Source organism: Rhipicephalus microplus, chromosome 3, assembly GCF_043290135.1.
Source record: "Rhipicephalus microplus isolate Deutch F79 chromosome 3, USDA_Rmic, whole genome shotgun sequence".
NCBI lineage: Eukaryota > Metazoa > Arthropoda > Arachnida > Ixodida > Ixodidae > Rhipicephalus > Rhipicephalus microplus.
Window position 1 is genome coordinate 54,278,601 of NC_134702.1, and position 13,193 is coordinate 54,291,793.

The 13,193-nt window shown below is 45.2% G+C and overlaps 1 protein-coding gene across 1 annotated transcript in view; it reads left to right on the plus strand.

The window, feature by feature from the left end:
* LOC119187174 (parathyroid hormone/parathyroid hormone-related peptide receptor) overlaps positions 1-13,193 on the plus strand; it is a 236,321-nt gene that overhangs the window by 167,239 nt on the left and 55,889 nt on the right. Inside the window, 1 exon segment of the mRNA XM_075889590.1 lies at positions 9,301-9,414. Coding sequence (XP_075745705.1) covers positions 9,301-9,414 — 114 coding nt within the window.

Sequence of the window (13,193 nt, forward strand, 5' to 3'; positions counted from 1 at the left end):
ATGAAAACACGATCGGGACAGAGCAACGGTCAAGCAGATGCCGAAGATGATCAGCACGAGCCGAGTGAGAAAAGCCCAGCATCCAGTACCCAAGCGGTGGCGATGTTGCTTGCGTTTTCTTCTTCACACATGCTCTGGTTGTACGTACCTTGGGTGTTCGACCCGCCGCCGTCACTACGTTGGGCTAAGGACCAATCACTTTAGGGGGACAGGCTGCTGCTGTATTTCGTCGTCGTCGCTTGGCGCAACGCAGACAAAAGCGTAGATAACATAGCCATCCGAGCGCACCCTCGTGCCAAAGAGCAAAACCTCTGTGCATTCGAGGGCCTTGACGATGGTTTTGAGCACTGGCACATTGAGCGCGCTAGCATGATGATGATGATGAGCCTTTTGCTTTGATGGTACTCCCCCGATAAAGGGGGATCGGCCAAGAACCGGGTGGCAGGATCTTTAGGTTGGTTAGTTAGTTATGCGTTAAAAATCATAAATAAAAATGACACAGTTGCCACACTGTGGGAACTGTGTCAAATAGCATTACTTGTTGTTCTAGGTATCTTCTAGTGCAGAGTTCTATTGTCAAGCTGATGGCTGCTTTTGTGAATATGTATATTTCATGTAATAACTTTTTTTTCGATTGTATATGCAATGTTCTTTTCAATTGTGAATGTCTGTTTAGCACTACCGCAATTACGCCCAGCGCTAGCAGGACCTTGTCAGGAGGGAAACCACCTCATTTTGTCCCGACTGCGTGAAATGCAATTGTATTGTCCAAAAAATGAAACAAATAAATAAAATAAAGCAAAAACAAATCGTAAAAAAGTCTTCTCCCTCTTGTTCTGGGTGCCTTGATGATGATATTACCGAGGGGAAAAGACATATAGCTATTGGCATTGGCAGCACAAGGAACGCTCACTTTCACCGAAGAAAAAAAGCCTTACTCCTCATGCTCACTGTGTGTTGTCGCAGATGGCAGCAGCATATCCACTGCCTTATGAAACGGATGGTAGGAATAAGGGAACCGCGCGGCCCGCTTACCGAGTCTGGCATGGCTACAAGCCTCTGGCGGGATTTATTTAGCAGCTCGCGCATTTCTCTTACGCTCCGAGATGTGCTTATTGACGTTCGGGCGTGATTAATGGAGGTTCCTTAGATCGATTGCACGTCGTATTCGCCATCTAAGTGACAAGGCAAGTGCGGAACGAGGGAGAATTTATCAGTGGCTCGCGGAACCTCGAGGAAGGGCCTGCGGCATAGAGTTTTCTAAATATACACTAGAGGGAACTCTGGCGCTACTGTGTATGGAAGCTGTAACGCACGGCGCTGTTCAGCGAGCACAAAAATTATGGGTATAGTGCACGGATTTGTCTAATCTTCGTACTTATGGCTCCGTGTTTGTTCGTGTGGCTTGTAGCTGTTTTCTCACGAAACGAAAAGCAGCAAATTTTAAGTGGTTGCGCTTCACCACCTTATTCTTTCAGGCTTAAACCATTTCAAACAGTGTCACGAAGTTCAAAATGGTTCGTTCTTTCCTTCGAAACGAAACCGAAACACAGCAATAAACGAAGCCACAAGTGCGATTCGCCACCGACGAGTATGAAGACTAGACAAATCCATATATTACCCATCATTCCCACGGTCGCTGAACAATCGCAGGGCCAGAGTCCCCTATAGTTATATTTAGGAAACATAGATTTATGGTCTGCGGAACCATCACATTCCGCGGGACCCACTTACTTAAACCATGGCATACCCCAATATCGTAAACTGTTTTATGCTATCCACTAGTTTTATCGGTGCTAATTTGGTAGATAACTTGGAACGACGTTTTGTAAGGCAGTCTGTTAAGCGATTAACACTAAGCACCTTAGTTACTTTACTAAAGAATTAGAGGATGGTTATGGGGCGATAACTATAGACAAAATATATGTCACCACTTACACGTAGAGGTGTTATTTTTTCTTCACCAACGATTGTTCATGCAACCTCAGAAATAAATACGATGTAAATATTAGTAACATGACAAAGGACAATAAGAAATATTTTGTATCAATGCACTGAATCGAGGCCCCATCATGTGGTCTTCCAACTTAATGCAGTGCGAAGAGCCTCATCTTATGATATGGAGGAGCAGGAGGGAAAAAACGGAAGGACAGCGATGTTAGCAGGTCATGACGGGGATATTAAGAAAAAAAAAGTGAGGCAAACGAGACAGTGGACAGACGTTAGTCGTTGCTGAGCTCTTAAACATTAATCATTAAATTGGCGATCACGATCGGGCAAGTTAGAACGTTGGTGCCGTCCAAAAAATCTGTCGAAAAGGCAGTTGGCTGATTAAGGTGCAGAAGTTCCTTCATGAAGTTCCAATTTTTCATACAGTCATTCCCATTTTCGGTACTTCATACATGCGGTCGGTTCCTTTTAGATTTTATGTGTAAGGTGTTGAGAGTATGTGCATACAACTTAAAGCGGGCCCTAAGGGGCAGACTCACTGTATAAAGTATCGTTTTTCTTTTTATTTATGCTGCACATCAGTTCTATGGTGATCTACAACACGAATGATAGGACGGACACAAATGCACAGGAGTTGATAACACCCGTCAGTTTCTCAGTCGAGGCGTTAAATTCTTTGTGAAGGTTATTCCGATAACTACCCCAGCCCAGGTGCGGATTACCAAATCGGTGCAATTCATGGAATCTAAAGAGAACCTTCTGACCATTTTATTTTTATATTCAGCTTGAATATTTAGCCAGAAAAAATTGCATAGTTGTCTGCCAGGTTAAAATTGACCACACTGTCGTTTTTAACATATGTTACTTTGCTTAGTGTATGGTGAACAGGCGTATTTTGACCGGAAGGGGCACATCATGTCAGGAAATCTAGTAGACATTCCCAATCAAGACCTGTGAAGCAGTTAAGTTATCGAGCACAACTGTCGTTAATTCCTGTATTATCGATGTTATTATCGCTTCACTTTTTTTATTTTAATGTTGGAAAAAACGAACTTATCCTATTATCAAGTTCACCACTAAAATAATTGTAAGATGATGATGGGGCAGGTAAATAAACGATAGTTATTTTTTTTTCGTTTGACGAAAGAATGGCACTGTCAAAATCGAAGCAGACTGATTCACATTTCGCTATGAAAAATGTGATATCACTACATCGTTTTATGTTCACGTGTAAGAAATAAATATGGCGGATAAAATTAGAGGTTACCTATATATACCGTTACTGTGACCCAGGCGATGAAAAAATTCAGTGCTATTGCTAAGTACGGATAACAAGCTATCATCTCCTGCGAATAGACTTATGAGTCAAAAAATTATGATTAGTTAAGGTAACGAAATTAACCATATAATAGAAATTTTTCGGCAAACTTCGAGCATTCTAGTGTATGATGAAAATACGAGAAGTAGACTGAAAATTGAGAAGTTACTTCAACTCGAGGAAAGCGTGCAGTCTCATGATGGCTCATAGTCATCATAGATGCATTAACGAGTTTAGGTGAAAACGGTGAGATTACCGAAACAATTAATACGGTATACACTCGGCTGTCAGTTGGATTCCTTGCTTTGATGTGAAAGTTGCGTGCCCATGGGAGCTGACACTGCTTTTTTTTCCCATTCCTGAGAAAACACCCACTTGTCCTTGTCTTCTGGCGTCAGGTCTGATTCATTTGGTGTCAGTCATTTGGTGTCGCCAATGCCTGAGAAAACAGCCGCTTGTCCTCTGTTGTCAGGTGTGATTCATTTGGCGTAAGTCATTTGGTGTCAGTCATTTATTCTGTTGTCAGTGAGACCCTCGTTAATTACACAAATAGACCTGTTTCATAGACATGCTCTTCTGACCTTTGAAGCAAATTCATTCATCTCTTGTCGAAAACAAAAGCCCGTAACAATGTTCGAAACACTTTCAGCTGGAACCCTGCGAAAAACATCTGTCAACAGGGCTCACTGAATAATCAATCGATCTTTTATTCAATCTGTTGCAGCATTGTTTCACAGCTTTCTCTTTTTGCTTCCGGAACACCTTCGATTTCTGCATTCTTCATGCGCGAGTATCACTTGAATTCAGCAACCTGTTCTGTTAGCGGCTCCTTCGTTAGAGTCAGCTGTTTGAAATATGCGACGGACAACAATAATGTTCGCAGCATTTATGGCTTTCTCTTATAAAATGTTTCCCCATCACTCTTGCCTTCCGCTAGCCCACGATTTTTTTGTTCATCTTTTCACCCGTGTAAGCACAACGTGCAATAAACTGACAGTCAGAGACGAATAAAATTGGACTATCTACCAATTATGTGTAGATGCGAAGCAGTGGGGGCTAACACTTACACTGGCAGCGACGATGACGCTGGCGCTCATCAAGCGAAAGCCGAGACGCCCTTGACTGAATTCCGAACGCGCGATTCAGTGCTACTAGTGCTTACATATAAGAGGTGACCAAAGAACAGTTGCGCAGCGCGAGCAGTAGGTTTTTTTACTAGCAGACGCTGCCTGCACCAGCCTTGTGAGGCGAGGGAAGGGAACGGGAGCGACAGTTCTGCTGATGTCTCCCTGAGCCAGCACGAGACGCGAGCATGCGCAGTGGGGTGTACGGAGGGACAGCGTTACACAGGCTAGTCAAAGAGCTGCTCCACATGTAAAAAAGCCACTGGGTTTTTCTAGAGGATCACTTGTCACCACCAGCCCTCTGGGGGAAAAAGGTCGCATGCACTGGTGTGCTGAAACTACAGAGCATCGATTGCACGATACAGAGCTTATGGAGTTGCTCGCTAGACGAGCAGGCAGTCGGCACCGAGAGGGAAGCGTAGGCCGTGGCATTCTTAGTGACAATATCCTGGAGGCGTCAAAAATTGCCTTCTTGGTCTGCATGGTCTTGCAATGGTGTTGCATTGGCTCTGTAGGATAAGAAATGATGTGCTGGTTTGCGAAGCACGGCGAAGATGGGTTGTGATGTCGTCGTCCTTGAGGAACAACGAGGCCTGAAAATGACTCATCTCAGGGTTTGTTGGCCAAACACACCAGATAAGGACGCCCCTGTCTGCGTGGTAACGCAATGGAACTGGGAAAAGCATGTGCTTCAGAACTGCCCTATCAAAGGGGGCGGCAAAGCAAACGCTGCATATGTCTGAGAGATCACCGAGCATGCAGTGGGTAGGAGTTCTTGCACGTGACGGTGCTCAAACAGGACCATGCGCTCCAGCGTACTGGCCTTGACAGTGCGGGAGGATGCAGAGGAGTGGTCAGAAGGTCCCGCGCTTACAGAGCAATGCCACTAAGGGCAGCTAATACGTGGGAGCCTGCTGAGAGGTTGCGTGCGTGGCCTGAGAGGTTGCCTGCACCTGATGGATGTCAGTTGCTGTATGGCGGAATCTCGTTGACGTAATGTGCCACAGGCGGAGAGCATCGGCGTCAGACTGAGCATTCGAAACACTGTCAGAGGATAAGCTTGTGTTATTGGCCCGAGTCACCATTACGTCGTGCAAGCAGGAGACACCAAAATACGACCTTCCCACAAGGCTTCTTTTCTATCGCCGCTTTCTGTTTTCTTTACAACACCCAGCGCGTCCTTCTATGGTCATGGAGCACGTCGTGGCCATACTTCACGAAGACGAGAAAATATTCAGTCTTGACGACGCCATGAACGTTGGCGATTTGCGACATCACGAGAACGTCATATGTTGCGTGCTTCGTGACGTCATGAAGTGCTCAGAAAACGGGAATCTTGGCGTGCCCATGCATTCGTTCTCTTAAGCATTACGTGATTTTCGACCGGCTTTTATTTTTTAGCTTATTTTCAGTACCGACACCACCGACTTGGTCTCGCGAAGTGTCATCGGGTCTTGCTAAATCTCGCAGACTCATGATACACGTAAGGACTTAAAATGAAGACATATTATGGGGGCGTCGCCATTTTGCCGCTTTTGTGGTGTTTTACGCGCAATTTTGCATCTTCGTAGCGAAAAAAGTCTGAGCCATATTGACCTTATGTTACTTATGATAACTTGGTAATGTCGGCTCTATCGTCACCCTCTAATGCAAAATAGGGAGAAGATCGACAGTATTCTGTAGGACTGTCAGTTTATGGCAGTTTATCTTCTGTTATTGCGGCCAACGTTAGTCTAATTTCTGGCAGACTTGAGTTTGTGTTGCCAGAAGAGGTTATTTATATCGCGCCCCGTCCCCTTCTATGCGAACAGAGTCGATATCAACGGCGGCTGATCTGGCGGTGACAGCAGCGATTAGCCCCTCTCGTAATTAGCCACACCACTATGCCGCAAAAATATCTCGCGCTAGGGAGGTCGCCAAATCGCGCTGTTAGAAGCAGACGGCCAGTTACCATTTTGCAACGAACCTTAACAAGCTTCACTTCATGAACCTACTATTGTTTTTATGCAAGCGTCCACACCATTCAGCATGTTCTATCAATAAGTTGGGAAAAAATAACGCAGTGATTATTCTATAGATCTTAATAAGACAAAGTGGACCTGCCTGAACAAGTCTCGTTAGAACAAAATAAAAAGAAAACAGAGGATCAGTTAGAGCAACAGAACAGATGCGAGAATAAATGCGTTCAAGCGAAAGAGGCTGTTTGCTCTGCCTGTAGCCGCAGCGTATCAGGCGGCAGTACTGAATTATTCAAGGCACTTGTCGTGTTTACGAGACACAGTGGGTGGTGTCGATGGCGTGAAATGCTACAAGCTGGTGTAATGCGTGACGTTAGGGCATGTTGAACAACTCCAGATGGTGGAAGTGCTCCGAGCCCTTCACTATACGGCCGGCCTAGTACCATAACGCAGTTTCGACGCGTAAAATTCCGCACACTATTATTATTATTATTATTATTATTATTATTATTATTATTATTATTATTATTATTATTATTATTATTATTATTATTATTATTATTATTATTATTATTATTATTATTATTATTATTATTATTGTTGTTGTTGTTGTTGTTGTTGTTGTTGTTGTTGTTGTAGTTGTTCTTGAACCATCAGCTAGCCAAACTTGAACACAATTGCACTTGATTTATTGCGTCACCCTCTTCTAAGCTCTTCAATCTTGCATGTACTGAAGCCACTTGCGTCGTAAAGCGTAGCTGTACACTTTAAGAATTAAACGCGGCCATCAGTTATTCCATGGTTCATGGCATGCATCTCTCTGTCTCGTGTCGTCCACTCACGAGAATCACGGACGACGAAATGTAATTGTTATAGGCACAGTGGCGAAACTAAGAAAATCAAAAAGGTTGAGTTTGAAGATCACTGGGAGCCGCCTTGTTCTTCCAAATGATGATGAGGGCAGCATGCCGTACACCTACGAAGAACCAGATGGTCGCGAAAGAACCACGCAAAGTCGAACGAAACACAAGACGAAAAGTGTTGTCTCGTGGGTTAATTAGAAACTTCTTCTAACAGCGTTCGCACTTGTGAATAAAGACTGCGAAAAGGCACGCGGACACTCAGACGGAAGCGTTTACAGCAACTTGTTTTTATTGACCAAATAAGCTATAACCTATTTGCGTAGGGTGACCGATCTTTCCGATTAAAACTGAGAGGGTGCCGGAAAAATTATCGTGTTCCTTTGGTGCTATGCGCAGGAGTGGTATGCAGTTTATCCCCTAAATGTGGTGGGTATACAACCGAAACCTAGCGTGGTGCGCCTGTCCACACATTTCAAAGGCTGTGGCTGTTCACATTTACACTCAAAATGTGGCACAATCGGCCGCAACAAAGATACGTGCACTGGGCCACTCACAGAAGCGAACACCATGATTAACGAAGGAGCGCAACGTGTCAGCGCGCCATCAATTGTGTCATCAGAAGAACCGGTCTTCCTGAATTCGCCAATGTGTTGAAGCTGTCAAGCAGCCGAAGAGCGATGTTTATAAGCAGGGCAGACTTTCAATGAAACTCATTGAAGAACCCCAGGTGGTCGACATTTCCGCAGTTCTCCGCGGCGGCGTCTCTCATAATCATACCGTGGTTTTGAGATGCCAAACACTAACACTCAATATTATTACATCGCTAAATTACAACTTATTAATTTTCGAGATATGGGCACATGCGACCGTCAGGAAAGAGAAAAACATGATCTCTCGTCCACAAACTCATGCTGCAAGTATCACCTGGAGGTCGAGAAACCTTTTTGCGGAAAGGATAGCATGCCAGCACAGTCGTTATTAACGGAGCTTCGACGATTTCTGCCTCAGCCACGATCCCTGCAGCGGATACTTGTTAACTGCGTAGTGTACGATGTAGTAGTTGAGCTCGTCGCTCATTTTGATTCTGCGCTATTCCACCGAGCACGCTCGAACAAAGCTGTCTAATTATAAAGTGTTAGAATAGGATTCGTATACTGTCAGCGTTGCTCGGTTGTGCTCGCCGTTTTCGAAATATTGTGAACCCAGGAATTTAGCGTATAATTCTTGTGCAGTGATGGCAAGCGCAAAGTATTGCATACCTTATTCTAAAACTGCTGCATAGTTTCGCGTTGAAGTCGTTTCAGTAAAGGGGCGTGGCGCAGTGTTTTTTTTTCTTTTAGTGCCTGCTAGGAGGTCACTGCAGTGCAGACTAAAACTTCGTGGATACCGTCACCAAGATGTAATTATTGACAAATTGCAACAGCACATAGAGAATAAAAGGAACAAGTGAAGTGTGCTAGATAACAGAAACATTCAGTTGCCGTTGCTAGTTGCTTTGGCATAGCTAGCGAACCTGAATGGTACTGCCTTATTTCTAAATCAAGCGCACAAATCCGCAGACTTGGCATATCCTTCGACGGTGCTCAGTAAAGCCTTCTCGACATGCAGTCGATCAAATGGCTGCAAAAGCAATGCGTGTAACGACCGTCAAATTCTCGCTGTTGAGAGTGCACTTCGAAAAAACTCGCAGATGCGTTAGTGCACCCGTCAGAGAAGTATACCGGCATTAACGCGCGCAAAATTCGAGCTGTAGAAATCACAGTATTGTAATGTTTTGTTAATGGGATCATTAAAAATCCCAGAGTAAAGGTGTATAATAACCATTTTTGATATCTTCTTTTGCCCTCTACATTTTAATAATAGCTATTTCAAGTTACTTAAGCCATAATCTTTATATGAGTGGGGGGGGGGGGGGGCGTGTGCGTACACACACTCACACGCCAACAGCCAGGCATTTCTAAGAAATGAGTGCCCCGACTAGAAAATTCCGAGCACGCAGAGTTGTCACAGCTGGTAGTCCTAACCACATTCGTATGCATTTTTCAAGCTGTTATGCGCAATCTTACTACAAACAAGCTGTCTTACAGAAGGCCTGACCTGCCCGCAGACGTGGGATGGATTGATGTGCTGGAGGGCAACGCCAGCGGGAACAGTGGCCCGAGTGCAGTGCCCGAGTTATGTCTTCGGCTTCAATGCAGCAGGTTTGTGAACTTTTCCTCGTTCTTTCACCTTTAGTGGCGCAATTACAGTGTTGGTTGTGCTTGCTAGCCGGCATCTCAGTGTAAGCAAATCAGCATGGTGCTGAACCAATATGTTTTGGTTCTGGAGCTTAAAGCATCGTGTATTTTGTGTTCATACAGCAAATTGTGGTGATCCGAAAACGTTCGAAATGCATCTAAGAGCCCCGCCACGGTCGTCTAGTGGCTAAGGTACTCGGCTGCTGACCCGCAGGTCGCGGGTTCGAATCCCGGCTTCGGCGGCTGCATTTCCAATGGAGGCGGAAATGTTATAGGCCCGTGTGCTCATATTTGGGTTCACGTTAAAGAACCCCAGGTGGTCGAAATTTCCGGAGCCCTCCACTACGGCGTCTCTCATAATCATATGGTGGTTTTGGGACGTTAAACCCCACATATCAATCAATTGCATCTAAAAATTCCAGCGCAAGTAATATTGTGTCATGCTTGTTTACACGCTCCGTAGAAGAGCGTTCTTATTGTGTCGCGACACAGGCGGACTGAATGGTTCGCCAATCAGCTAGTGGACTAATTCTAATAATTGAGGCATGTTTACAACAAAACAAAAAAGGACCAGCGTGTGTGTGGGGGGGGGGGGGGGGGGGCATACGCTTAGCCTTTAGGAGCTGAACGCGATACCAATATTCTGTTCATAGCTTATACTTAGTTTGATTGATTGATATGTGGGGTCTAACGTCCCAAAACCACTTCATGATTATGAGAGACGCCGTAGTGGAGGGCTCCGGAAATTTCGACCACCTGGGGTTCTTTAACGTGCACTAGCTTATACTTAGTGTATGACAGCGTATGAAATCTTTTTGAACTCGCTATGCGCACTACGTGACCTTAAAGGAGCAAAAACGTGCGTACCTTTTGTATTGGCTGACTGACATTAAACTATGAAATCATTATGATAATCCCATGTTCTGACGCCCGATGGCAACGCATAGTCGCGATCTTTTTGAGAGTGAAAACGGGATCTCTTGGTTTTCAGAGCTCCCTGCGCTGATAATTGGCGGCAGGGAGAAGCGTCGCTCATGCGCAGTGCGACTGGGCTTTGAGAATTACGCCATCGCACGCAGTGCGTCAGGCGAGCTGGCGCGTGTCGTCTACCGCGTGCGCATGGCAGCAGAGAAGACGTGTGAGTCAACATGGCAAGAACGTTGAACTTCCATTTATGCTCCACCCGATTCACAAAACGCTCAGTAGAATTGATCATAGAGGCTTTGGGGGGAGTATAGTTTCAACAGAGCGGCACTTTTGTGTGTGTGTGTGGTACGCCCTGGTTGATACTTTATTTGAGCACGCTGTTTCCGGGAACAAAGTTGTCCGCGATAAGCAGGTCTTTTGGCTTCCCCCTTTACAGTATACGTTATATACTGGTGGAGCTGCCGGATATCTCCTAAGTCTGCCTGTCACAAGACAGCGCACTCTAGTACACCATGCTCATAGAATAACATAGGGCGGAGCTAACTGGTACGTATTCAATTCAAAGAGGGAGGGTGTGCAAACACTCACGCCATTAGGAAGTCGGGACACTCCCTTCTTGCATCCGTCTTAATTATCACGCCTTGCCTCTTTAGCAACAATGCACAATCCGCTGTCTCCGATGACACAAGGCAGCACTAATGGGTGATCGATGACGATGAACCAGGTGACATTATCGGGTGCCAATCACGCATCCCTGTGTCCTTTCGTTCGAAGATGTAGAGGACTCGTGGGAACACTTCGAGTGGGGCGCAGATATATGAAAGCAGCTGAGGCTAGATACGTGCACTTCGAGTTGGAAGGTATATAGCATCCAACTGGTATAGCTGGAGCGAAAACCACGATGCGAAGCTTGATAATCGTATGGTGGTTTTGGCACGTAAAACCTCAGTTGTTTCTTACTTCCACGAGTCGATGACGGTAATGAGATGCTAGGCTTTGCACAGTTGTTGCCATGTTTTCTTGTTCTCGTAATAACATCACCGATTTGCTGCAACATCATAAAAGTCATTACACTTCTCAACAGGTGACCGTGCAACGTCGCACATTTGTTTGCGCTCAAATACATGCATGTTTGCCTGCCAATCATGAAATTTAATCGTATATGAAGCTCTGCGTCACTTCAACTACGGCAACAAACACAGACTTTATGTTGTGAAACAAAAGGACATTTGGGGTGCCCCCTACACTAAAAAAAAAGGTTCCCTCACACATTATCGGCAAGGCAAAGGCAGGCAAGCCTAAGGGCCAGTTTAGAACGGCCTACAAATACGATCCACTTTAAGACCGCTGATCACCTTGTGTAAGCTCTGCAGGAGTTTCAAATATTTTTTGTTGGTTTTTAAAAACGTACATACTTTGTTGTTTCTTTCTTCACGAACCAGCATCACTTTTCTGCTAATAAATATATTCTTTATAACTTTGCACACTTCTTCACAACAGTCGTCACCATGATGACTCGGATTCTGCGTGCCGTCGAGCTTGCTCTCTGTGCCATAATATACCAGTGTCGCGCGGACATTTTGTATGGCGATCAGGACCGACATCGAGTTTGGCTTGGAAGTTTGCTAAATCGCGAGTAAAAACGATCATGCAACCGCACCTCATACTGTCATAACCAAACCTACGATTAAATATGTCCGTGTCAGCCTTTCGGCAATGTCGGGTCCGTACTTAGCACAGCAATGTCTGTCTACGCGAGAAAAAGGAAAAAAAAAAGAAACGAAAACATTGCCAGGAAACAAACAACAAAAAATTGTTCTACCTCCGTACTTCGGTGCGCCTCCTGAAAGGGAAGACATGCCTTAGCCGGCAGATCACGTGATCTGACTGAATATCACGCAACACAAGGCGTTGCCGCAACGCCATTAGTCGAGTCCGCTGGTGATCTCGCTTTTCCAATCGAGTGCAAGCGCGTGTTTCAAATGCATCGGTGGCTTTACAAAGTAATGTTTGAGAATGGGCTAGTTGGCAATGCATCTTCAATCAGCGCAAACCTTGCCTTGTCTCTTGTCCGTTTTTACGCTTATCGTTGAAGAGGCTTTAGAAATCTAAGTTATATGGCTAGCCAATCACACACAAAGAAAGGTAGGCTAGTTTATGTCTCAAACATCTTTTCATTGGAGGCCATCTCTCGGCATATTCCAAATGTGGACGTATCGGTCCCTCGAAAAGCACCACGAAAGCAAGGGCAATTTAAGTGCAAGTCCTTCTAGCGCGGCAGCAGACGCCGGCGGTTGTCCAAAGATCGAGTCAGAGCCAAGAGTTGATACCGGAAAAAAAGTACATTCTCAATAAAAGCCATACAGTCACCGCACATACATGCGCGCTTGGACGCTTAATATATAACACAACACGAAAAAAATCGGAAACAATTAATCGATTGCACTCAGACACTAGCCAGCGTACTCGAGTATGTTAAAAAGATTGTGTTTATATTGACTTTGCTCGTTCAGCTGAGCTTCGAGCTCCCGGAAACGCACTCACACATGTGCTCACGATGACTGTAGCGCAGACGAGCGGTTCCCCTTCGGCAGTGAGCGACCTCATATCAGAGGCGTAGCCAGCAATTTTTTTTGTTGTTGTTTTGGCGAGGGGAAGGAGGAGGGTAGGAACCTCTTTGTTTTCTGGGGAAAGGGCACCTCTTTGAAATGGTCATTTTTTCGCTTTGTGTGCTATTGCGAAAAAAATTCGGGGGTAGGAGGGCCTGACCCAGGTGCGCCACGTTTTGGCTACGCCACCACTTCATGTCACCTAAT